This window comes from Aythya fuligula, chromosome 1 (assembly GCF_009819795.1).
Source record: "Aythya fuligula isolate bAytFul2 chromosome 1, bAytFul2.pri, whole genome shotgun sequence".
NCBI lineage: Eukaryota > Metazoa > Chordata > Aves > Anseriformes > Anatidae > Aythya > Aythya fuligula.
In genome coordinates, this window is record NC_045559.1 from 104,399,007 (window position 1) to 104,426,987 (window position 27,981).

General features: G+C 35.6%; 1 protein-coding gene across 1 annotated transcript; it reads left to right on the forward strand.

Moving 5' to 3' along the window:
• The first annotated feature begins 84 nt into the window (after positions 1-84).
• LTN1 (listerin E3 ubiquitin protein ligase 1) lies at positions 85-27,976 on the forward strand. The gene is made up of 30 exons (XM_032186231.1): positions 85-143; positions 1,245-1,448; positions 1,782-1,880; positions 3,411-3,641; positions 4,268-4,320; positions 4,655-4,835; positions 5,513-5,686; positions 6,780-6,970; positions 8,038-8,185; positions 8,551-9,339; positions 9,938-9,979; positions 10,481-10,673; positions 11,410-11,649; positions 11,847-12,003; positions 12,238-12,388; positions 13,076-13,277; positions 14,185-14,344; positions 14,537-14,641; positions 14,917-15,059; positions 16,921-17,056; positions 17,997-18,141; positions 19,790-20,003; positions 20,297-20,534; positions 22,016-22,090; positions 23,065-23,251; positions 23,708-23,879; positions 24,580-24,800; positions 25,248-25,442; positions 26,035-26,202; positions 26,951-27,976. Exons 1-30 carry the CDS (start codon positions 102-104, stop codon positions 27,011-27,013), a joined length of 5,319 nt encoding a protein of 1,772 aa, XP_032042122.1. The 5' UTR covers positions 85-101; the 3' UTR covers positions 27,014-27,976.
• Positions 27,977-27,981: the final 5 nt, after the last annotated feature.

Below are 27,981 nucleotides of genomic sequence, written 5' to 3' on the forward strand. Positions count from 1 at the left end.
GTGCGATATTCGCCGATACCTCACGCAGTCCCGCCCCTTCGCCTCGCCCCGTGACGCAGCGCCGCTCCCCGCCCCGCGCCGACGGAAGCGCCGGCGCCATCATGGGGGGCAAGAACAAGCAGCGCACCAAGGGCAACCTGCGGGTGAGCGCCGCGACATGGCGGCACCGGGGGCGGGCCCCGGCCTCAGGGGTGCCCTCGGGCCGTGCCGGGCCCCTGGGGGGGCTGTGGCCGTCCTGGGGGAGCTGCTCCGTAGCGGGGGAGAGAGGGGCGTCCTCGGTGCTGGGGCTTCTCCCGCGGTTAAAATGGGTTAAAAAAGAAAAAAAAAAGAAAAAAAAAAAAAAAAAGGGCACGTAGTCAGCTGGGAACGTGGCTTACGTGCCTCGAGGAAGTGGGAATATGCGGTGAGCTTCGGCAAGTTGGTGTTAATTAACAAAAAATGTCGGATCTGTGGCTGTCACTGAGAATTTAGTGGGTGTTTGGAGCGTAAGGAATGACAGAACCGTAAGGCGTCGTTCGGTCCCAGGACAGACTTCCAAAGAGGCCACTCATATGATGAGCAAGGAGTTGCTGAACTGGGACAAACTGTGTTATATATTGAATTTCAAAGCACTCCCTGTGATGATGATGGGGTTGCAATATGCTGTGTGTGTTACACACATACCCTTTTGCTCCATTCCTCTGAATTCTGCGTGGCCGTTCAGAATCACAGAATCATTAGGGTTGGAAAAGACCTCCAAGATCATCTGCTCCAACCACCCCCATACCACCAGTGTCACCTGCTTTGTATCATGCTTTGAAGCATGTTTTAATTGTCCCTCGTGACAACATGAGCATTCCTTGGGAGCTGTGTTGCAGTACACAATAACACAAGAAAAACTGGAAAAGTAGTGAAGGAGGATAAATAGTTTCTTAATAAACTGTTAACTTAGGGAAGGTCTTTTCTATTATACCTTTTCTGAATGTGTATAAAAGTAGCTTCTCATAAAGTATTTGTGTGTTAAAGTCATGACAAAAAAATGGAATGCTGATTCTACAGAGAAGACTAATTTTCTAGGTTAAACTTCTGCCTTTAAAGTATGGATGGCCTTTTTTGAGAAACTTTGTTTTAAATAGGTAGTTAATTATGTAACGTAATGATTTACATTATGTATTCACTAATCATTATTTTGAATGCCTGATGCACACAAAATTAGATAAAGTGACTGACATGTATAACTGATGTATGTCCCTGTTTTTTGTCAGCCTTCTAGCAGCGGCCAAGCTGCAGAGCTCCTCGCCAAAGAACGTGGAACAGTGCCTGGGTTTATTGGCTTTGGAACATCTCAGAGTGATCTCGGATATGTGCCTGCAGTTCAAGGAGCAGAGGAAATAGACAGCCTGGTGGATGCTGATTTTCGAATGGTGTTGCGAAAACTCTCTAAAAGAGATGTCATAACAAAATTAAAAGTGGGTGTATTCTTTGTCCCCCATAAAAAAGTATCTGTGTTGGAAGAGCATTGCTTTTTTCTTAAGTATGGCAAAGGAATCTACCATGGTAGCCAGTTGTATGTTTGTACCAGTAAATTTACTAGAGTTGCAGTACAGAAGGTACCTTGAAGGACTTAAAAGGTCTGTCAGGCACTGCTGACAGAGCATTCATAAAATTAACTCTATGGATAACCAATTGCCAGAAATGAATTGATTTTGGAAAATAGAGGCACTGTCTAGTAGAATCTGGTAAACTAGAGAATGTATATGTCTGACACTTCTTATATCGTGTTGTTGATATCTTGGTTTTAGGCTATGCAGGAGTTTGGGACGATGTGCAAAGAAAGAGAAGCCGAAGTGGTTAAAGGTGTTCTTCCGTACTGGCCAAGAATTTATTGTAAAATCTCACTAGTAAGTATTAAAAGTATCTAAATTAAGAACTTCTCTGGATATTTCCTGTGAAAACCTGTAATGTGGTCCTACTGATATATCTAACTTTGTTGGAATTGCTGGCTTATTCTAGAAGAAGAAGAAAAAAAAAAAAGAAGAAACAGAAAAGTTTTTTCTTTGTTATTGAGATGTTTCCATACAGTGGAACCTTGAACTGTTGATGCCTGGGTTGTATTTGCTGTTTCTTGGGCCTTCATCTTAAAAGGATTACAAAATATTTCTTCTCTTGAAAAGTTCTTTTATGGAGATACCAGAACAGATAAAGAGAATGTGCTGTTTTGTTTAGAAAATTATATATTTTTTTGATCTAAGATTAATAGCTGGCCAGACTTGTTATTAAATATATATATATGTAGCCAGCTAATTTTCTGATACAATATTTAATACATCTGCAAACTATCTGGACTGACTACTGTTCTAAACAAGATAGTGAACAAAATACATCACTATTCTGAAAATTAAAGCAATTTATAATGTTTCTTTTGGGAGCCAAGAGCTTAGAAAGTCATGATGTTGTAAATACATGCACAAATAATGGATAGCTGCAAATAAGTAATGCACAGTTTATGTAAGCTTATGTTTTTTTTAATTCAAAAAGCATCTTCAAGAATTTCTGTTTTTTCTTCCTTTTTTTTTTTTATTTTCTTTCTGTTAAATGTTTATATAAAATGGAGATAGCAGCTGTAGTTATGGATATCAGGAAAAGGTTACAGTTCTGGATGTGCAATTGTCCTGGTTTCAGTTAGGACAGAGTTAATTTTCTTCCTAGTAGCTGGTAGAATGCTATGTTTTGGCTTAGGATGAGAAGAGTGCTGATAACACCCCGATGTTTTAATTGTTGCAGAGCAGTGCTTATACCAAGCCAAGGACTTTTCAGCTTCTCACTCTGTCCTGCCAACAGGCAGGCTGGGGGTGCAGCAGGAGCTGGGAGGGGACAGACCCAGGACAGGTGACCCAAACTAGCCAAAGGGGTATTCCATACCATCTGATGTCATGCTAAACAATATATAGGGGTGGCTAGCTGGGGTGGGGGGGCTGGCTGCTTGGGGTTAGGCTGGGCATCGGTCAGCAGGTGGTGAGCAATTGCATTGTGCATCACTTGTTTGTACACATTAGTAGTAGTAGTACTATTATCATCATTATTGTTATTATTATTATTATTGTTGTTATTATTATTTTCCTGTCTTAATAAACTGTCTCTATCTCAACTCACAGGCTTCACTTTCCCATTTCTCTCCCCCATCCCAGAGAGGGAGGGGGGAAACGGCTGCGTGGTGTTTAGCTGCTGACCGGGTTAAACCACAACAGCAATATATTGGGAATATGTTGGTGCTAAGCTAGGACTCTTCTCTTTACATAGGGATGCTCACATATTTTCAAACTGCATAGCTTGATTCATTGCAAAAGTGGCTGAACTGAGAGACAGCTTTTTTTGTCATTTCTGCTTTGAAGTGCTTGGCATCAAAAATACATTTCTTTTTGCTTTAACAGGATCACGATCGCCGTGTTCGAGAAGCAACTCAGCAGTCTTTTGAGCAACTGATTCTTAAAGTGAAAAAACACTTGGCACCTTACTTAAAAAGTATCATGGGATACTGGCTGATTGCTCAGTGTGACACTTACTCCCCTGCTGCTTCTGCTGCAAAAGTAGCTTTTGAAAAAGCTTTTCCTTCAAGCAAACAACCCGAAGCCTTAGCATTCTGTAAAGATGAAATTCTTAATGTAAGTTAGTATGTCTTTAAAGCTTTGTATGAGTATATATCAACTTTTAATAGAAGTTTAAAACTCATCCTGCCCCCACCTATTCATGGTTAAATTTCAGTAAGGTAATTTTTTATTTCCATGTAATGATGCTTGGTCATCAGATAATGTTGCAGGCAGATGTAATAATGACGCAAGAGCTGTTAATCTGCAATAGTAGGTGATTAAAGAGTGCTGAACACTGTTTCAGAAAGCCTCTACAAGCGATGTTCTTACCAGGGTTAATGCTCTTCTGCCAATCATACATGAAACTGAATTAAAAAAGGTGAAATTTTGCATTGCTGACCCATCATATGCAAACATAACCATTGTGTTTTGTCTCAGTTTGGCTTCTTTTTGCCAGAAGCGTGTCACCATGGGACTGCAACTTACAAAGTATTACGAAGTTTTGATTCAACCAGTGCAGTACCACAGCTACTGTGTTTAACAGGGGTCCATTAAATTGTGTCCTTTCTCAGTAGCATATCTAAAATATGTTTAAGAGGCTTGGGTTCTGAATGTAGAGCTGTTTCTGAATAACTTACAAACTATATTATTCACATGAATGTATGCATGTATATTTATATATTTCTTTTTCTCCCCTCCAGGTTCTTCAAGATCACCTTCTAAAGGAAACACCTGATACACTCAGCGATCCCCAGTATGTTAGCCTGCTTTAATGTGTGTGGTTTAGGTCTTGGTCTGTATTGGGTTCATTCTTGAGGCAGTGGATTTAGTTCTGTTTCAAAAGACAGAATAATTACGTGAGTCCAGATCCCAGTAACTTTCTGTGGGACTTAACATTCACAAAAGCACTTATACTATCAATCATCCAATTCTTTTTTAATATCTTTTAGAAACAATATTTATGAATAGCTGGAAGACAGGATGACTTGAAACACTTTCTAACACTTTATAAAGTAATTTGGTACCCTTAGAACCTATGGAAAGCCTGTTGATTAATTTAAAATTTGCTTTTGTTTTATTTTTCTTAGAACTGTACCAGAGGAAGAAAGAGAAGCCAAATTTTTCCGGATTTTGACCTGTTCGTTGTTAGCTTTAAAAAAATTACTTAGCATGCTGCCAAAGAAAGAGATGCAGTCATTGGAGGAAAAATTAATGTCACTTCTGTCTCAAAACAAATTTTGGAAATATGGCAAACACAGCACACCACAGGTAATTTTGTTTTAATTACTTATTTTGTTGGGTTTTAGTTGAAGATCATGCATTTTATCTAAGCAGGTTCTTGGAGATCAAAAGATTCCTTTTGATCTCCAAGAATGATCTTTGCAGTCTGCTGGTTTATGTTAGAAATAATCTTCAGATTTCTAGGTCTTAAGTAGACAATGTTGTTTTAAAATCTGTCTAATACGCTAATCTGTTATTTCAGTGTCACAATCATCTTCTTAGCAGTCTGCAGTCCTTTCAAATTCACATAGAAGAAAAAAAATTAGTCTACTGCATGTGGTCATCGTGCTTTTAGATTTTCATTTTTTTAACTGTTTTATCTTGCTACTGCCAAGACCAATAGCTACATAGAGTGCTGAATTTATTCTGGTAGTTATTTATTAAAATGTTTTAAGGTACTTTTGGCAAAACGTACCTTTCCAGACGTACGTTATAAAATGAAATGTTTAATGTGTTTTATCACCAAACAAATTAATTTAAAATTTTAAACAGGCTTATCAAGTATTTTTTTCATTTTCGTTAATATTCAAACCTTTGCTGATGTGCTAAAATACAAGGCTGCCTGTTGTAAGTTACTCTAACTTCAAAAGGAATGTTATAAATCTATGCGTAGTAGCAACATCTTGTCACTTCCCTAACATTTTTATTTTTCTCTTCCCTGTCAGGTTCGTTCAGCTTTCTTTGAGCTGGCTTCTGCTTTCTGCCAATACTTGCCTGAGTTGGTGAAAGGTGAAGCACCAAGAGTTTGTCCTGCTGTTCTTCTCAGCATTGACGACAGTGATGCAGTGGTGTGTCCTGCTCTTTGGGAAGCTGTACTTTATGTTATTGCCACTGTTGAGGTAATATAATAAACCTGAGGGGCAGGTGTTTTATTGGAATGTCACACTTAACTTTTGAGTGAGCACGAGAGTTCTTTGTGAAGGAAGAATGAGGAAGAACAGAAGACTGTGTTTTCTTCTTAATTATTAGCATGAATTTATCAATGGGACACACTCCTTCCTCCTCCTTAGAGTATCAGTCTAACTTTCCTATATTGTTTTTTTTTTTTTTTTAATATATTTTTTTCATAATATTTTCCATCCTATCCAGTATAGGTTGTTTGATAAATATAATTAAATGACCCTTAATCCCTTGGATTAAAAATTGTTAAAACCTTTTTTTTTTTGTTTAAAGGTTACAAAAACGATCCTGAGTCCTTTTTTTTTTGGTTTCCTGTTCTAATTTGGTGTTTGGTTCCATAACTTTTTAAAGTAAAATACCAGATTTAGTTAATTTCATAGCAGGACAAGCAGTGTTCCTCATAGACTGATATGTTTTGAGAGTTTAATGTTGCAGATACTTTGTAACTGCTGGTATAAACTGTAACAATTTGTGGAAAAACAAATCTTTGTTCATTGGGTTTGTTATAAATATAGGTATCTTGTACGGTGATAGATCAGATGACAAAAATCTTTGGGGTATGGGAGGAAAATGCTGAAGTATTTTTGTAACCATCAGAAGATTATTTTGGAAGTTTTGAAGTTAATGATGCTTCTTAAGTTAGGATTTTGAAATCATTGCTTATGCTCAATTACAAGAACTGAGAACTGGATACAGAAGCGTTTATGATAATGATTTTTGTGAAGCATTCTTAAATACAGTATGATTAAAGAGAAGTCTCCAATTGCAGTTTGCTAAGAAAATTTCATAGATTTTAAACAATACTGGAACAGTTTTATTGCACTAACTTCTTAATATTCGCAAGCTGAAATAGGGAGAATGTAATTTTTAAAAATACCTGTATTCCTTGAATACTTGAAAGTCAATCGAAATTTTACAGTAACTTTCTTCAGCTACAGTTTAGGGAGGTAGATTAAATGTCTAGGTAGGGAGTCAAGGGAGGGAGTCAATGTACTCTCATTTAATTTACAACAACTATGTTTCTTTCCACAGGACTGTTGGAGTCATGTAAATGCCAAAAAGGGAGTTCTACCAAAGCTATGGACAGTACTTCGAGAAGGTGGACGAGGCCTTGCTACTGTTATCTACCCAAATCTTTTGCCATTCATTAGCAAGGTACCTCCTGGCATCACAGAACCAAAGCTGGAATATTTCAGAACTTTTTTCAGCTCTATAATTCAAGGGTATGAACCACAAACTGTATTTGTTTATTGTCGGTCTCTTTCATGTTTGGAAACAGAAATAATCTTTTAAGCATTTATATCCTTTGACTTGGTATGTCAAGGATATTGACATATCGGTATATGTCAATCATTTGATATTGACTAAATATGCATGCATCACTTATTTTTGTGGAAAAAACTCTTTTCATTATGATATTTGAAAACTGTAGTTTCAAAATATTTTTATCCAAAGATAAGTCAATCCTTTGTGGCTGTCCCTGTCGTCTTAAACCTTCAACCTTCTTTTTTATCTATTCCTTGCCAAAAACATAAAACTTTGACGAGCAAAGATAAGAATGTTTATTCCATAACTTTAAAAATGGAAAATGAATTTAAAGTTGAGTGACTTTCGAGATACCAGGCACCTCTCACCAGTGCAGAGGTCTCACTTTTTATTACAGAGGTTAGTGAGGATTAGCATCGTGGTTGTGAAATTTACTGTATGCAGGAACTTGAATTCTCATGATACAGATTTTAAAAGATTTGAACTGCTATCATATTTTGCCTTTAAAATGTGAAAACCAACTTCCTATCAAATGTAATTTAAATATTACATATTTATGCATTATATACGCAAGCATATATACATCATTTTCTGAAAGACTAAAATACAACTTATTTAAACAAAATTCAGTTCTTGATTTTTGCGATGGTCATTAGCAAAGTTCTTGGAGAAAGTAGTTATGTAAGGATTGGTTTTGAATACCATATAGAAAATTGCAGATGAGTTTTGACAAATAGCTGAAACAGTAGACAGTATACCTGAGTGGGCTAGTTTCCTCAAGTTAAATAGTTCCCTTCCTGCACTGAATGCTAAAACAAAATGAAAAAGTTATCCTAATATAGTTTATATGACATGCCTGGACGTACTGTTTTTAACTCTTCGAACATGTATTTTCATATTGGTGTTATCTGGATAAAAGCAACATACTCAAGGTTACCTTGTGCACTGAAGTGCACAGGTACTGGGCTTCTCAGAAGCACAGATAACTGAGTGTCTTCCCCCAACCAATGTTACCTTTCAACAGGTTGTCGAGTGAGCGAGCAATAGCCAGTCCTTCAGAAAGTTCAGCAATTATATCTGCATTTATGGAATGTCTGCGCTTTGCCATACTACAGAAAGTAGACGAAGAAGATGAACAAAGACAAATTCATCAAATGCTAATAAATGACCAGGTATTCATTAAAATATTGTTGTGTATACATTTAATAAAATGAAGTTAAGGAAAGGTAAACATACGTTTCTGTGAGAACTTACTTCTCTGTTGAAAGCCTCACTGGATGTAATGGAAGAAAATAACGCTGAAGTTGTTCAATGTTTTCCTTGCTATAAAATCAGCCATACCTCTGCACAGTTTAAATTACATGGAAAAAAGAAAAAAATTGAGCATCCTGTTTATTATGTATATAAGCATGATTATTTCTGAGGCTTTTGGCACTGGTTCCAGAAAGTCTTTAAGAATTTTAGTATTTCCTGGGATTATAAAGAACATAATGCTTATCTAGTTGGATCAATGTTCTTTATTTTTTTGCCTTTGTAGCTAATTCCTATCATAGATGCTGTACTTCAGGAGCCCAGGTTGCAAAATGGGCCATTATTTTATCAAATAGCAGAAACACTGAGCTCCTGGGAAGCTAAAGCTGAAGTCTCCAGTGATGATGGTACAGAAGAAGTTTTCCAGAAACTGTTGTCAAATTTTTGGGACCATCTTTTAAAATTGTGTGTGCTTCATGTTGATAAGTTGGATGCTGATGAGAAACCGTTGTTTGCCATATCTGGTATGCTAGAAGTTCTTCAGAATCCAAAGACTGCTACAAAATCAAACAACAGAAAATCTGTAAAAATCAAATTTAAAGATGAGGATGAATCTGAAAGGAACACAGAGAATGGAAAGCTCACAGAAGTGAGAAAGAATAGTGACTCTGAAATTCAGGCTTACTTACAGCATAGTTCAGTTCTAAGGAAGGAACCTCTAGAAAACTTAGTCTGTAACCTTTCTGAACTGAGTATTGTGTATGTCAATGAGCATAAGTCAGAGCAGCATTTGAAATTCCTTTCTGCCCTACTGAGTTCTTTTTCTTCAGACAGAGTTTTTCAAGTACTTTTAGAGCAGGGAAATGACACAAGCTGTACTCCTGCTGAATCCCAAGGAGAAACAAAAGTTCATCATGAAAATCCATCTGTACAATTTCTATATATGAACTTAATAACTTGGCTGAAAGAAGACTGGAGGAAAGACACACAGTTTCTGGTTGATATTCTGTACAGTGTGCTTAATTGTTGCAGCAGTAATGATGAAAGGAAAGTCATTCTTGATGACTTAACAAAGGTATTGTATATATTTTTTTACTAGATTTTATAGAAGTTTCTATTGTGGACTGTGATTGATTAATCGTCTTATTTTGGGGATGTGGAATGGAAGGTATTCTACATGAATTTGGATAAGTTCAGCCTAATGAAGGTAGACTTAGAAAAGGGTTGACATTACAGTGTTGGAGTGAAAGCGTATGAGATATTTGTCTCATATATATATATATATTTACAAATATATAAATAACATCAAATTATCTATTCTTATCTGCTTCTTTATATAGTGTGCTTTTATATCAGTTGTCAGCAACCTTTCTCTTAAGTACAATCCTTTATTGGTCTATGTGGTGGAGAGAGACTTGAGAGGCAAAATAACTAATCAACTAATCATTCTAGTGGGAGGTGGGTAGCCATGGCAAGGGGGTTGGAATTAGGTGGACTTTAAGGTCCCTTCCAACCCAAACCATTCTGTGATTCAGTAAGTTCCTGCAACTTAGTAACTCGTGCTTATCTTCTGCAGAAAATGAAGTTGTAAAACAAGCAAACTAAAATAAAAATATTAAATGCTTCCAATTCAGCAAAGAATTTCTGTTTATGCAATTCTGTTTTCCTTCCAGATGGATATGAAATGGATTATTTTTCTTCAGATAATTCAGAAGGTACCTCTTCTTTATTGTTTTGCATGGTTTTGAATATTTCTGTGGTATTAACTTTGCTTATATCGGTTAGACTGATCTTTTTTTTTCCTTTTTTTTTTTTTTTAAAGTAATGATAAAATCATTTAATAATAATTTCATTGTGTTGTTTTAACCCTATTTAAGTCTGAGGTTATATCATCTATATCATCTGTATTAATCATCTAATCATCATTCTCCCTTGACTATCAGTGTGTGTGTCTTAGCTTTGAAAATGGGTATGTATGCTCATGTATATTTTTTAGAAAGCCATAAAATAGTGGCAGATTAGGTATCCGTCACTATTTTGGGGGGGGGGGGGAAGGAATCATCACAGACCTAGAGACAAAACTTTCTGTGATGTGATTCCCATTCTGCCTTTTTAGGTTTCATGTATTATTTCTGATGCCTGGATATTAATGCTATGCTTAGTAATACAAGTTAATAACCTCAAAAGATTATTAGAATGACTTTCCTGTTATTCAGGCATGTTCAAATACAACAAAACTTTCCTTAGTCTCTGACTGGCTGAAAGGAGATACGCTTGGAGAAAGACTTGTAATGCTGGCAGATGATCTGTGTCACCTGGGTTTAAAACCCATACCAGCCTCAACACAATCAGCCTCTTCAGAAAGGTGGACCATCCTGAGCTTGGTGTTGTCACAACACTTTAAAAATGGTAAGCATATTTATTCTTTGGGCTTCATGAAATGTAAATACTGCACTTCTGTTTTGCAGAACATCAGAAGGAACTTGGGATCTTCCAGAGTAGTTAATTTGCAACATCTATTCCTCCTCCTATTTTTTTTTAACCTGAGCCAAAAATCATGCCTAGTTTAGTTTCATAAGCACCATGTGCATCACGATCATCACATTATTTTTTTTGTCTCTGTAGGCAAACAAAGGTCAATGTATAAAGAACAGATTCAGATTTGCAAGTTTGAAAAATTGAGGAGAACTTCAGTAGATGCATTTATTAGCTGATGTGCTGTAAAATAATACTGGCTTTTAAACCATACTATCTAAAATTTACCTTCAAAAATAGAATATAAAAAGTGGTGGTTATGGACTCATGTGTGCATTGGTTTGCTTGTTAAAATGGATTGCCAGAAATTAGAAATACATGAAAGGGATAGAGGTATCACTCTGTATTTGCTCTATTGACTTGCCTTGTGTTTAAGTTGATTTAGAGAAAGGATATTTGGTTATTTGGACCTTTGGCTATGTGATCTGAAATGGCTGTTGAATAAGAACGAGAGTTTAGGCATACTTTAGACTGAAACTACTTTGTTGCTTGATTTTTATATTCAATATTAGTAAATAAAAAAGAAATACGTGCATATTAACATGATGTCTTTGAGTGATTATGTTTGTCACATTACCAAAGCACATTATCCTTTTCCAATCTCCAATAGAATCTTTGATTGGTGAAACTTACGTTGAAAGGATTATTGATAAACTTCAGGCAGCTCTGTCTAAAGCTAGAGACCTTTCAGAAGCTGGAAATACTGAACCTTCAGTGTCTTTCATCTGCGATGTAGCCTCAAGCTTTTTCAGCTCAGTGAAAGGGTGTTTACTGATGCCATCCTCAGAAGACTTGCTGCTTACCATCTTCCAACTGTGTGCTCAGAGGCAGGATGCTACACACTTAACAGGTAATTTGAAAAAAAAAGTTGTATTTCTGACCACCATGGGTTGAAAATTGTTGCACAGCTGGAAACCTACATATTTGCCCGTATGACAGTTATCATACGTAATTGTATAGAAAAGAGAATTCTCTTCTTGCTCTAGTACCTTTAGACTAGTGATTGTTGCTGTAGGATATATTTTTTATTTTTTTTTTCTATAATAGATTTACTTGTATGTAAGTTAAAACACACTTGGATGTCTGGTGTAAAGTCACTTGTCCATCAACTTCGGAGTATGCAGAAACAGAGCAGCAGCTTTTTGCTTAAATCTGCACTGTGGATCAAGAATCAAATTCAGTCTTCCACTTTGGATGTTAAAAGGTAATTGTAATGTACACGTCCATTTTGTAATACACTGTTCTCCAAAACAAACCAAGATCAATGCTATACTTTCCTATATTTAATTGGCATCTGCATTATTTATTTTTTCAGACTGTCAGAGGTGAGAACTGTGGCTAATAGCATAATTAAAACAGCATGTTAATAGCGTTGTATATGATATAAAGGAGCAGGATTTTACTGCATAGTGCCAAACTTGTTTTCCCTTTTTCTCAGCCTTCAGGTTTTGATCTCTGCGGTTAGTGACTTGCTGTCTATGCTTCTGGAAGCTGACAGACAGTCGGGATGTCTGGTGGGAGCTTACGTTGAGCATGTTACACCCAACAGAACTGAGTGGGTGAAATTGCGCGAGTCTCTTTCTGCTGAGGTACGGAAGTGATAATTGACTTTCACAATGTAGTCACTTACCTGTTTCCAAGTCTCTGTCCCTGATATAGCACCGCAGTTATGATTATACATGTGTCTGTTGAGTGTTTCTTTTCAGCCTCTACCCATGCTGGAGGACAAAATCTGTATTTGTATGGGCCCGTTTCTCCCACTACTGCAGAAAATCATTCCAGTGTGAAATTATCCTTTTCTTTGTGGAATACCAGCAACTTGCTTTACAACTCAGAAATCTTGTCCGACAGAATGTACCCCAGGAAGATGTTCTATCTTTAAGTTAATTATTCTGTATGATTCTTTTTTTGCAAGACACTAATATCTGCCGAAGAACATGATATGCTGAGTGTAAACAAAATGCTGACATGAATAGATTGGGAGAAAAATAATTTCCTGTCTAACTGCCGATCTTCAGTAACCCTACTACTTTTTGTAATATTGTATAGAGTTCTAAAGGTACACATTTATTTCTGAAGCAACAATGCAGTTTTAAGTTACTGCTGTGCATTTATTTTCTTTATATACTGGAGCGGGTGATCCTCACCATTACGCTTTTGGTGTTAATTTGTATCTTTCATGGTTATTTTTAATAATTCTGAATTTTAACTACTACTACTATGTATCGTTAAAATGGCAATTATTTGTTCATACGCTTTTTATGTACATATTACAGTGGATGCACAAACCTCTTTTGGAAGGAAGGCTGAGTATGAATTGTGAGCATTTGGGATCCTGTGTTAAACTATCTGGCACAACTAAACTTCCGGGGCATCTGTGTACTTCAGCCTTATTAAGTAAAATGGTGATGCTTGTATTGGAAAATGGTATGGTCCATGGAAATGATGATGCAGAAAGAAAGAAAACTGACAATATAAGTAAGTTACAGTGATAAAACTTAAAGAATTTTTGATTTCATACTAGTTCTAAATCTACATTAATTGATAATTAGAAATGAATAGGTAAATTTTGGCATATAACTATCAGAAATCATTCTTGTTCCATTCATGTGTTTTGTTTTTTTTTTTCTTTAGTTCTCCTTTTAAAGTATGAGTTTGTGTAGCGCTTATACTTTTAGGGCCTTTTGCTGTTACATACATGCTGTCTCAACAGAACTTTAATTTTAAAGAAGCTTAAATTTACAGTGAACTTCAGAGTTGTTCATTGCTAAAGCATGTATGGTACATTGGAATGAATGAGCAGCAGGAACTGTGTCCATGCTGACAAATAACAGCCGTGAGTATTTAGCTATAACATAAAGATATTTTGAGGCAGCAGTTTTTCTTAATTCAACAAGGTGGAATTTCATTTCTTTTTATTTGAGAATGCTCAGATTAGAGCGAGCATCTTCCAATTAAAAATTCTACCTCCAGAAGTCTCACTGTGAAGAACAGTGTAGTTGGTCAGTGGAGGTCTTTGTAAGCTGATGGAAAAGAAAAAAAACTCTATGCTAGCTCTTAGCATCAGATTAATTTATTATTATTTTTTTAATTTAGATCTTGATTGCCTTGTCTGCAAGAAATGTATATTAAAAAAAATAAAAAGAGAGGATTTAGGGTTTAAAATTTCCTGAACTTCTAGAATAGATTATTGTAACTTTTTCTTTGTATTTTATGGTGCAATTGCAGATACCCAGTTCATGCTCTGAAGTACCTGAAGTTGTGTGTAAATGTCATCTTCTTAATGCATTAAAAATATATTAAAACAAAACATAACAAAAAAAAATCTGAAACTTCTTGCATATTCACTGAGTATATTCAGTAGTTATATTTGCTGTTTAATTAGTTGCAGAGCTGTTGTATTCGTTACAATGGATTGAAGAATTGGAGAATCCTCCTTACCTGCTTCTGGAATATCTTCATATGTTAGAAGAAATGCGTATTACATATCAGAAGTTCAGTACGCTTAGTAATACAGCTGACCTTCAGCAAACAATATTTGATAGGTATGTAAGAGCAAGTAAAACCTCAATTGAAATACAACCCTGAATTGAAATACAATTTATGTCTTTGTATTTTGCCTTGTATAAAGTGCTACCATATTTCCTTTTGTATGTTGATTGATGCTTCATAAAACAGTTTTGTTGTGAAACACTGTTAACCTGCAGTTATTAAACAGGGTCTTTGTTCTTTTGAAGGTCAGAGGAACATGGAAGACTCTGGTCCTTAACCATGGCCAAACTGATTCGTGCAGAAAGTGCGGTATCCTGCGAGATGAAACATCTTTTTAAGACAAGCGAAGGGTATATAAATGCTGTTGCCTATGACCTTTTATGCAAAGTTTATATTGCGAATATTAATGATGATAAATTATACTGATTCTAATGAATGACATCTGAAGACCGAAAATTTGGTAGTATATGTATGTGTTATGTAAAAGTGAAACACTGTAATGTATGGGGTTAGTTGCATCACAGAATATTAGATGGTTCTGTGTTCATTATGAGCCAGTTAACATTTTGTTTACTAGTTAAACTTTTGGGTATGTTTATTTTTGATATTCTGTTTGCATGAATAGGTTTCTGCCATTAACAGAGGGCAGATTGCATACACTTCAATGCTTATCAACCTTTTTAACGGAGGAAGAAAAGAAAGAACTGGTCTTCCACTGCGTGGCCAAACTTATGACATGTGCACAGACAGAGCTCTCCAGTACTGATGGTCAGTAGGTTTTCTACCTTAGCCCACTTCATGAGAATTTAAGAATGTCACTTTGTAATAATGTTTACTTTTAGCTAAGATGCATTAATTTTAAGTGTAGAAATTTTACTAGAATGAAATGTCTTTTCATTTTGCATATTTCTTTTAGGCTGTTTGTCATAGTAGTTTTCTGTCTTACTAAGGAAGTACAGGCTATGCTGCTGGGTCCAAAATTAGAACTTAAAAGATAGATCAAAGAAGAAGTGAGGCAGTATCAAAATACTTTTAGCAATATCAGTCTATCTGATTTAGACATATTTGTAAATATCAAAGTTTTCAATTATTTAGGCGTTACATAGCATGCATATTATTTCTGCTGTCTACTGGTAGTGTTGTGATTGATTTTAGACACTTCAGCATCCAAACTTTTTCGAAGTTCTTGTATAATTTTTGAACAGTTCGTCCAGTGCATGGGATAATACAGTATGCTCAGTCAGAGCTCTTGTGCATGCACTTTTAACAGCTTTTGAAAAATTACTTAATGAGGTGATTGAAACGTGTTACAACATTGCTTTGAATGTCCCTTAGAAAAAATGCTAATTTTCACAAACTCACTGCTTTTCAAGCTCAGTCTTTGGAAATAATTATACAAAGTCCTTCTACATTCTTATTATGCAGTTAAACAAAACCATGCACACCTTATCTTCTCTCAGTACTGCTTTCATGGTTTCATGAACATACTTCATAAGTCTTATAAAAACCTGAAAATTTGCTTGTTTTCTAAACAGAACCATACTTAAATTGAATAAACTATGGTTGTTTTAAACTGTTGACATCTGTCCCTTGGCAGTGTCCCCACGTTTTCAGATGAGCTCTTTCAAGTGAATGTCCTCAGAATGTGAAAATTTTTCAGCATTAGTTTTATGCAGCAATTGAGAGGAATCTTGATTCTTAAATACAGTTTCCCTAGCACTTGTTCTTCAGACTTAGTTTGTTAAGCTGTCCTGGCTCTATGAATGAGCCAGTGAACCAACCAAATGGGGCCTTGAAACTTTAAAGAGAAAATAGGAAGAAGAATCCTCACTGCTCCCTTGCTACTCTGTTCTTTGTAGAGTATTCTTGTTTGTAACTCTGGTCTGCATTTTCCTTTCTGCTGCTTCTCATTTTCCTAGGGGTTCCTGAACAGACAATATATACGCAATTTTTCCCATTAAGTGTGACGTAGGATGTGGGCTCACCATTCAAGGTTTAGTTTTTTTTCAGATCAGGAAAGTGCTGGTAAATTTCTTGTAAATCATTGCTGCTTAAGTGAAGTGTGTGGTTTCTTGCTATGCATATGTGGTACTTTAACTCAGTTCCATGTTATTGTGCCTGTAAGAAACATTCTTGTTCTCCAAGAAATCTGGGTGCATGCAGTTTTCCTTAAAAATGGAAAACAATGCTAACGCAACAGTAGTATTTCAATGTGAAAGTAAAAGCTGTCACTCTTGCAACAGTATTGGAATTCACACCTTGCATTTACATTTACTTAATCATCTGTCCAAATTATTGTTTGGGATACTACATTTTTAATAGCACAATTAAATTTAAATATTACCAGGTATTTTTCCTTTTAATTGTGTAAACCATGTATGACTCTTGTAGGAGTTTTTGGTTTAGTGGCTTGATTTTTTTTTTTAATTTTTTTTTAGTTTGGGTTGGATGCAGTAATTTTGATTTAACAAGGGCATCTGTGGGCTAAGTGTTGAAAGAAAAAAGCTTAGCTATTATCCAAACTATGTCATGATATTACTATTAAAGTATCCAATCAGTTGACACACATTCTAATATTTACCTGCCCTGATAATTAAGACCTACTGAGGATGTTTTTATTATGTCATAGGAGCATTTGGGTGTCTTTCCATTTTGAATTCCTGCTTAAATGACAGCAGTATTGATTGCGATCATCTGTTACCTGGGATATTAAAAATCATAATGTCTTGGAAAAACGATAATGAAGACAACTTTCTCTTTAGCTGGTGGGTACAACTTTGAGACCATTTGATAATTTTTTTTCCAGTTTGTAAAGAGTTTATAAACAAAGGGTGGTCATTAACTCAAAATCAAATTGCAAGTTAAAACTGTCACCTGATGCTTTAATATTATATTTTCAAGCCTTTGTAGAACTGCATCCCTCAGTTTAATATACCTGTCTCTAAGTATCTAGTTAGTTTATTGAAAGGAATTATATGAAGATAAATAGGTGTAAGAAAGTTGGTCTGACATTAAACCTGTAATCAAGGCTGGGAAACCAGGAGCTCGTTTATGCATCTAGATGGTAACTATTTTCCAAAGCATGCGGAACCGACCAGCTTCGCAGGTGCAGCTGCATATTCAGTTCAAAATTCTGATGCCTTATTTAGATAGCAAAAAGAAAACTTGGGTACCAAACTGAAGTGTTTTTTGTTTGTTTGTTTGTTTGTTTGTTTGTTTTAAATTTTGCACCTGAAATTGTAGCTTGGAAAGCTACACTTCCAACAAGGAGTAAAATTACACTTACGTTTGTTTGAGTGAAGTGAGAAAAACCCAAGCAACACAGTCGGAGAATAATATACAGTACTGGGGCATTTGAGGGCTTTTATTTTAAGTCAGTTTTTAATTAAAAAAATAAACTATTTTTGTTGCATTGATTAAGTTAAAATTGCTAATTTTCACTGCTAATTGTAAGTGTTACAATTTTAGGAATCTGTTAATATAACATGCAAATGAGCACGTAGCTCTGATAGTCTGTTTTGTACCTGTTGACTGACTTATTTAGGATTGGTAGCTAAGGTGGGATCCTAGCTCTGAAATAGTGTCAATAGCACCTAGGGCAGAGAGACTGGTATTAATTTGTCCTAAGAGAAGCAAAGGCAAGAAAATAAATACTTGTGGTTACAACATGACAATATGTTAGCTTCAGCTGTATTTTTATTTCAGCAATCTGAAAGAAACAAGTGCTGAGTTGCTGGGTTTCAACATAGAGATGATCCGTTACCTTCCCTTGTTGCTGAAGTATTCCACAGCTCCTTTGGCTGATAATGAATGGGACTTTATCATGTGCTCCATGCTGGCTTGGTTAGAGGTAAGATGAAAGAGACTATTACTAACCATTGCATTGCAGTTCTTAACACAATCTCCTAATGCCTTCTGAAGGATCTAGACTAATTTTGGCTAGGGCAAGGGGGAAGGAATGAAGGAGGAATTACAAAAACAAACAAACAAAAAAAACAGGCTAGGAAATAACTCCATTTTTATTATCTTAGTGGGCTCTCTGATCAGCGTTTTATCCTCAGATTTTGAAAGCTGTATGTTAATAGTTCATCTGTTTATATGAATATCTGTACAAAATGGGAGGGTGGATATCTGGATGATGCAGTGAAACATTGTAGAAGCTATGACATATAGCAGTTAAGTTTGAACAAAGATGCATGAAGATTGCCAAGAAGAATGGAAATCGGGATGTCTTAATGACAATTGTCTTAACAGTTGTAACTTTTGGCAACCTGGTCTGGTGGAAGGTGTCCGTGCCCATAACAGGGGGAATGGAACTAGGGTCCTGAAGGGTCCCTTCCAACCCAAACCATTCTGTGATTCTATGAACTTTGTTTCATCTAGTGTGTGTTAATTTCCCAGTACTTTGAAGTAAGGATCATTTCAAAGATAACTTGATCTCAACCCCAAAATGGAACTAAGAATATATATACTTTACATACCACATGAGTGCCTATGTCACATTTTCAGTACTGATACAGCTAACTTTTTAGATTATTCCCTGGATGTGGCAGGAACACAGTCATCTCAGTTTAGCAAATATTTGACATAGTGTTAAAAAGAATTGTGCAAAATTCTAATTTTTTTTTTCATTGAGCTTTGGCAAAGCTCATGCGTGGTTTAAAAGCACAAACAATACTAAATCTCTTCTTTGAGGTTTGCTGCTATAGAGAAGGATGAAATAAGGCTCTGGTTGTAAGACAGCCAGATCTTCTGTTTCCAAAATCAAATTAGCAAGACAGTGGAAAATATCACCAGGGTGTGGAAACTTTCATGTGGCCTTTCTTGGTCTCAAGATTAATCTTACCTGTGCAGTATGTGCCTCAAAACTTTATTTTCCTAAGTTTTTTTGTGAAAGAACTTTTATGAAAAATTTGTTGCATAGATCAATTGCTTATGAATATTTGTAAGATTTAATGATACTCCTCTTTTTTTTTTGGGGGGGAGGGGGGGTGAGGGGGAATTATAAAAATTAAAAGGAGCTGCTTTAGGAGAATATTCCCCTGATAATCACTTCAATAACTTCCAGTTTCCAATAATGCATTGTTAATTTCTTTTTACAATTTGGAAATACAGACATTAGGGAGAGAAAAGTGAGCTCACTTCATGTGCAGTTTTGGCTCACTTGGCTCTACAAGTGTAACAGATTGTCTGCAGTTGCATACATTTCTATTCAAATCCACTTGGTGGCAGTTTCTGTCTGTCATTCTAAAGAAGGTCACATAAGGGAAGCAATCTAGAATTTGAAACATTGGTGGGACTTAGAAATTCATTTCAGCATGTCTTACTAAGGTACAGATTATGTTTTCAAACCTATTTTTTTCAAATAGTTATAAAATAGTCTTTGCAGCTTAGTCTTCTGTGAAATTACACTTTTGGATATAGATGAGGAATGCGAAAAAAACATTTCAAAGCACATTTGTGATTAAGAAATATTCCTCTTATTTTTTTTCTCCTAGACAACATGTGAAAACCATTCGCTTTATCATATCCCACTTGTGCAGATTTTTGCTTGTGTCAGCTGTGACCTGGCATCTGCCCTTAGTGCTTACTTTGAAGCTGCAGCTCCTGAGACTACTGAAAACCTTCCTGTGAACTTGATCAGTGAATGGAAAGAATTCTTTTCTGAAGGAATTCACAATTTGCTGTTACCTTTGTTGGTGAAAGTCACAGGCGAGTATATGGTAACTGGCAAGGAGGCTATTAGTTAGTGATACATACCAGCCTGTTCTGAAATAGAACTTGCTGGGCCATTTTTTTCAATTTCTAGGAATATTATCTTAACATAGTTCATTAAAAAATAGTACTTTCCTGAAAACATGTTAATTGGTGAAGGAATTATATTCTTTGGCTCTTATTATTAGATGAATTCTTCTAAACACGATGTGAGTTGTTTCTAATTATGCTTGTCTATGATATCATCTGCACCTTCTGCATCACAGCTTACCTGTCTCTGTTTTAAATAGGAGAAACCAAAACTGCAGCTGAAGGCTCTTTTCAGAACTCTGTATTAACATCTTTGGGCGAAGCTCTAACTTACATCTCGAAGGACCAGTTGTTAAACCATAAATTGCCAGCGAAGTTTGTTGCAGGCCAGAAAACAAACCTGCCAGATAAACTACAGACTCTGTTAAACACACTGTGTCCGTTGTTGCTGTTCTGGGCTAGACCTGTACAGATTTCTGTCTACCACATGTTGTATAAGTAAGAATCAACAAATTTCTTGCTCTCTTCATCTCCTTCCCCTGTTGTTTTTTTTTTCTTTTTTTTTTTTTTCTCCAATATATTGTAGAACATGTACTTGTTTAGTAAAGTTATGTGTCAGTATGGGAGAAAATGCTTAACCGGGCAACTTGTGTTCTGGATCAGAGTATAGGCTCTAAAGCTATGAATGCTAAATTTATTTATAAAAGCAGATTAAATATATACTGAGAAATTTTACTGCAGTACAGGAAAATACAATTTTATTTTCTGTATCATAGTTACATAGATATCACTGTGGTAACTAGAATACTATTTCTTTAGCACCTATTTTAATGCTCATAAATCCTGAAATGTAAACTGAAACATTACAAGTTTCTGGTAACCACAGTATCATTAAACAGCATGACCATTTCATTTTCACTAATTTAGGTAAGAAAGTGAAAAAAAAAAAAGTGTGGTATTCTTGTGAACTTTTTTGGATATCTTTGGATATGGAAAAAATACAGAATTTGAAAAACAGGATGCATTTGACTTCTCAAAATGCAGACTGCAGAGCAGCTGACTTGAGCATAAGAAGCAACCATTGTACTTGTTACATCTTAATGCCTCAGTATAGCTTTGTTTTGAGATGGGGAAATTTATTTTAGCATGACTGGGGATGGTTAAAAGGTTTGGAGAAGAGCTGAGCAGGGCTACAAGCTCTTTGGCTGCTGTCAATCTGTAACCAGCTGTCGTGGTTTAACCCGGCCGGCAGCTAAACACCACGCAGCTGTTCGCTCACCCTCCCCCCTCCCTCTCTGGGACGGGGGAGAGAAATGGAAAGTGAAGCCCGTGAGTTGAGATAAAGACAGTTTAATAAGACAGGAAAATAATAATAATAATAATAATAATACAATGATGATAATAGTACTACTACTACTAATATGTACAAACAAGTGATGCACAATGCAATTGCTCACCACCCGCTGACCGATGCCCAGCCTAACCCCGAGCAGTCCGGCCCCCTCCCCCCGGCTAGCCACCCCTATATATTGTTTAGCATGACGTCAGATGGTATGGAATACCCCTTTGGCTAGTTCGGGTCACCTGTCCTGGGTCTGTCCCCTCCCAGCTCCTGCTGCACCCCCAGCCTGCCTGTTGGCAGGACAGAGCAAAGGCTGAGATGTCCTTGGCTTGGTATAAGCACTGCTCTGCAACAATTAAAACATCGGGGTGTTATCAGCACTCTTCTCATCCTAAGCCAAAACACAGCATTCCACCAGCTACTAGGAAGAAAATTAATTCTGTTCTAACTGAAACCAGGACACCAGCTTTGCATGACATGTCTCTTAAAGATTCCTTACTTTACAAAAAGGTGTTGATAAGTATTTCCCTGATTATATTGATTATCAGGAATGTTGACATTAATAGTCAAAGAACTGTACATTACTCACATACTACGAACATAGTAAAAATTAAATTTATTTTCTGTATTTCTGTAGATTAATGCCTGAATTGCCTAAATTTGATGATGAAGATCTCAAATCCTATGGTGATGAAGAGGAAGAATCAGCATTGTGTGTATTTTTTCCTCTTTTTTTTTTTTTTACTATCGTTTTCCCTGTTTTTACTGTCTGTTAGAAAAGTTGGTTTGCAGCAGAGTAGTGTCTGTCAGAAGATGTTAAAAGAAAAAAATAAGATAATTATGACAGTAGGGGTATAAATATTGAATATATAAAATAAATTCGATTAAATCTGCCTTTGTACTAAAACTGGAAATAACATTTTTAATGTTTAATAGTTTAATAGTTTTCTGGATACAGTTACTAAAGTAACTGGAGCATTTATGTTCCATTGTACATTATCAAGAGTTCTTATATGGGACTGCTGTATTGAGAATATTTCCAGTTGCACAAGTAACTTCAGTTTCCTGGATTATTCCTTTTAGACAAATTTATCCATGAATTAAATTAAATGCGAAGACCTCCAAAACTGACCTGGGTGTTTTATACATCTTGAATCTGATAAAGCCAAAAGTCTGAAGAGGGAATACAATAATTGATTTAAACAAAAACAAATAAAAAACTTCAGCCCAGCAATTAATAGCATGTTTTACTACAGAGCTGCAAAAGATGTTATAATGCATTGCTAAAACCCACACCCAACACATTCAACGATTAGGAGATCCATTGTTCAATTGCTCTGTTGTTGGTGGCTTGACAAAGAAGAAATTGAAGCGTTCCCTGACATGGGTTAAATCAGCTCAGTCATAGACCAAACTCACATTTTCAGACTGGGATCAGCATTCAGCTTATATTCTTCTTCTGAGAGGTAAAGAGACCAACGGTCTGTTTTGGGAAAAAAAAAAAACTGGTAAAATTGCCACTGGTGTGGCAATCTGAAAGTACATTTTTCCTGTAATAAAAAATCTCCTTAGATGTTCTACATAGATGCTTTTACTAAAAGGTTGCTAGGAAGGCTGTGAATATAAATTCAGTTAATGCTCTACTGAAGTTTTGAGTTTACAATGCCAGATGATGTCTTTCCATAGATCGCCTCCAGCTGCTCTTATGTCTGTCCTTGCCACTCAAGAGGTCTTACTAGAAAACATCCTAGAATGCATTCCAGTCGGAGAATTTGCAGTTATTCAGCCCTTGAGTGATGAGTTCTGCCTTGTTCTTGGATATCTTCTCACTTGGAAGTTAACGTTAACTTTCTTCAAAGCGGCTTCTTCTCAGGTATATACTCAGAGCATTTTCCTTTAAAGTGAATTTCTTAAAACACTCACATGGTTTGAGCCTTGAGGTTTCATTCAGACTTTTTATTCTTTTAATTATGCGTCTTCCTACCTCCATTTTTTGTGGAATTAGTGGGATTCTGGAAACATCAATAGATCTAGGTTTCTGTATGCTACAGTTAGGGATGGCAGTATTAGAGATGATAAAAATTTAACATTCATTAATAGATGTTTCTTTTTGCCATTTTCAAACAACTTGCTATACTGTATGCATTTCTAGTTGCTCAGAAGTTTGCAGAGAGCTAAATCGCTCTTCTAAACACAAATTCCAAATCTCAGGATCGCTCTTCCTCCCTACGGACACGTGTTTGTATTATTTGCAGAGAAAACTATTTTTTATTAAGTCTCATCTGCTTTTTGTGTTTTCTTTTCTTTTTTTTTTTTTTAACACTATTAGCTACGAGTTCTCTATTCACAATACCTTAGAAGAACAAAAAGCTTGAATAAACTGCTTTATCACTTGTTCAGGCTTATGCCTGAAAACCCTGTCTTTTCTGGGCCAATATCAGAAGTTGCGAATAAGGATACAAAAACCTTCTTTACTGAAGAGCTTCATTTAGACGTTAAAGGTTAGTAAAGAATGGCGTTTGTGCATTTGAAAGAGTTTTGATACTGTTGAGGCTTAAATATGCTTTTCTGTTTAAAAAAATAAATTGAAAATGCTTCATTTAAAATGCTATTTTATGTACTCTTATAAACGTTCATACACCTTTTAATATACCTGCAAAGATACTGAGTTTTCATTTTTTAATTTTGTGCTTGAATAGCATCATGTGTTGCAGAACTGTTTATCTGGATGACAGTAAGAAAGGTAGAAATAGGGTAGTTTGGGGAATTACTAACACAGCTTCCCAAGAGAAGGATGTTGCTTATCTGTTTATATACTTCCATAGAACACTGCAAACCTCACATGTGCTTCAAACATCTGCTTCATCACTCTGAAGTGAGCAATTTGGAATTTCTAGAAAGTAAAATTATTCTTGGCTTCTGGTAGTCCACCTAGAGTTCATCTATAAATTAGAAGATGCATTTCCAGCTATGAGATGTTAGTCTAAGAAACAGGAGTCATAGAGAAAGGTGGAATCAAACAATCAGTTATAGTAACAAAGTTAGAAGGAGCAGGTAAATGAATTTCCTATTACCACACATATTGTTGTGTGTATATATATATATATATTTTTTTTTTGTGTGTGTGTGTGTATGATGTGAAAGAAGCAATATTTGTGACTGTGTTAAGAGTATTGCAACATCCTTTTATTTCTCTCACAGGAACAGGAGCCCTGTCATCCCAAATTCCACACTTAGCTTGTACTGTGTATCATATAACTTTGAAAGACCTGCCAGCCATGGTTAGGCTTTGGTGGAATAGCTGTGAGAAACGTGTCTTCAGTGTTGTAGATAAATTTACAAGCAAGTATGTCAGCAGTGTGCTTTCTTCACAGGAAATATCTTCAGTTCAAACTAGTACACAGTTATTTAATGGCATGACGGTTAGTGAAACTTCTTGTTCTTTTTTTTATTTTTTTTTTGCAGATTTGTAGAGAAATGTTGATTCTCAGAGCAAGACTGTATGACAGTATTTTATATGATTGCACTTTTGTTCTACATGACTGATGAGATTGTAATTTAGCTTTCTATCTACATGTATATAGTCAGTTGGTATATATTAGAATAAATTGGAAAAAAAGGGTTTTAAGAATGTTGGAAAAGTAGAGGAAGTAAATGCAAGATTGTTTGGTTCATTAAAAAATATAATCAGCCACTAGATTGGAAAAATGGCTGGTAATTTCTTTTCAGATTGCCAAAGTACGAGAAAATTTCTACTTTCTTTTAGACCAGGAAAACACTTTTCTCAGAGAATTATTTAATGTAAGGCTAGAAATGGTGTGTAAATCTCTCTGGGTGGGAGATTTTTAATACTTGCATTTTTTTCATAGGTGAAAGCTCGGTCTGCTGCACGGGAAGTCATTGCTACCTATTCAGTTGATGATATATTTATTGAACTAATAATACAGCTTCCAACAAATTACCCACTGGGGTCCATAACAGTTGAGAGTGGAAAGAGAGTTGGCGTGGCTGTTCAGCAATGGCGCAATTGGATGCTACAGTTAAGCACGTATCTAACGCATCAAGTGAGTTTAGAGAAAGCCCCTAGTTTTGAAAACCTAGTCCTGATAAAAAAAAAAAAAATATTCCTAGTAATATAATATTTAGATTTATGTAATGACTCTCATCAGGTTTCAAATGTGACTTTATAGATTTGATCACTCTTATCATCTGCTTTCTCCAGGTGCTAAAACAAAGAGGTAGGTAAAATTACCTGCCTAGTAAATCCTGATAAATCCACAGCCAAAGATGAGAATCTAGATCTCATAAGGGATGGGCCAGTGTTCATCCTATGCCATTCCAGCTATACTTTGGAAAAGAAACACAGCGTGTGAAATTCTAAAAGTTTGGTGGTTGCTAAGTTGCACATTTTTGCCTAGAACAAAACAAAGAAAATGTTGAATGAAATTTTTGAAATTAGCAGTGCATTCCTTTTGTTGTGAGAATTACTTGCATTTCTAAAGACTAAACTACTATCTGTAGAACATGAGTTGACTGATAAATTACTATAATTTAAGATTTTAAAGTATAGAGGCTTTGTTTATGTGCTTGTGAATAACAGTAAGAATACTCTGAAGGAATTCTATAGTATATTAATAACCCTTTTTTCTCTGCTAGAATGGAAGTATTATGGAAGGCTTATCATTGTGGAAAAATAATGTGGATAAACGTTTTGAGGGTGTAGAAGATTGCATGATCTGTTTTTCAGTCATTCATGGTTCCAACTATTCTCTTCCCAAAAAAGCTTGCAGAACATGTAAGAAAAAGTTCCATTCAGCTTGCTTGGTAAGTACCTACACTAAATCCTTCTAAATAGGATTCATTCATTAATGATTTGAACTAGGTACTTCTAGTGAAATGCCATCAGTTTCCCATTTTGTTGTTGGATTATCTGGGATTAAGTGAACTCCTAATAATTTGCATGGATTTTGTACTAAGCTGCAAAGGCATGTAATGAGAGAGGAGTTTCTACAGTAAACAGATAATAACTGTTTTGTGTTCGAAGACTTCAGCCATTACATCTATGTAGGGTGTAGCAAGAGCATATTGATGTTAGCAGCTCAGATATGGGAACAGAAATATTCAAATTTAATTTACACAGAATGCTTTTTGGTAAATCCTACTGATCTGGATAATTTACAGTTAAATATATTCAAGTCATCATAGGCTCTGGGTGTGTGGTTACTGAGTATGCTGGTACAGGTTGGCATCTGTATTGCCATACAATAGAGGAATTCATGCTGCTCTGAAAGCATTACTTCTGTTTAAAATTAGACCAGACAAGAATTTCTTTGTTTTTCTTTCGTTTGTTCAGTATAAAACTTTTGTACTTTGTGTACACACACACACACAAATTCACAAGGGGAAAGGATTTTTAATTGTTCTTTTTTTGTTTGTTTGTTTGTTTTTTAAAGCATAATGAATATTTTGATATTTAAGTTTATTGGCAAGTAACGTTTATTACTAGTGATAAATCAATGTTCTTGGTAGTCAATTTGCATTCATGTATTAAGCACTCATATTTCTCTTTCAGTACAAATGGTTCACATCCAGCAACAAATCCACCTGTCCGCTTTGTCGAGAGACATTTTTCTGAAATAAAATGGTCTGCCTTATTTCTGTGAGCTAAGTCATAAATGAAGAGGGGACAATAAACTGTATGTTGAAAGAAGCGAACTACTTGGAAATAATGTCAGTTACTTTAAATTCTTGACTAGTGGGATATGACACATATTTACCTCTGGACTGTTTTTTGTAAAAGTTTGAAGATTCTTCTTTGATATAAAGAAATATATGAGAATAATTTATTTTAATTTGTATATTTTTAAGGTATTAAGGTATGTTAAAAATTCAAAAGTAATGTAGAGTTATGTCTGAAAAGCGGTGTTTAAGCCACAACATAGTTGATTAAAACCTCTTATTTTAGGTATACTCTAACATGGTGGTATGTGCTTAAGCCAGATCATGCCTCTTAATGTAACAGGTGAATTTAACATAGGTGGTATAAAGACTTGACTTTTTGCTCTTATATGTTAAGGCATGGAATTAGGGTGATAACTTTCTGTTAAAATGTGAAATTTAAACATAGCATGCTCTAAATCAATGTTTAGAAATTGAGCTTTAACCATCTTATAGTCTCAAAAAACCTGAGCCATCCAGCACCCTAAAAGTGTGAGTACTCTGAAGCCTAAGTGAGTAGAGAGAGCCCAATCATTCCTGCATGACAATGAAAACTGCTACCTATGTAGTGCAGACTGGCCTTAAATAAGACATACACACTGATCAGTTCTTGCATTTCCATTATTGCAATTAATGTCTTCATTAGTTGGCACATAAAATACCACTGAATTTACCCTCTACTTCCAGTGTCCCATAATAAGGACTCTGTGAATGGTAGATATATCAGAATTTAACATTGTCTTCATTCCACTAGTCTTTTTTTCTTTTTCTTTTTTTTTAAAAAAAAGCAGCAGTAGCATCCTAATATGTTCTAACTTGGATAGTATTGTTCTGTGGTGGATTTCTTTGAAAAGTCAATAAAGGGGGAGGAAAAAATTAATTTTG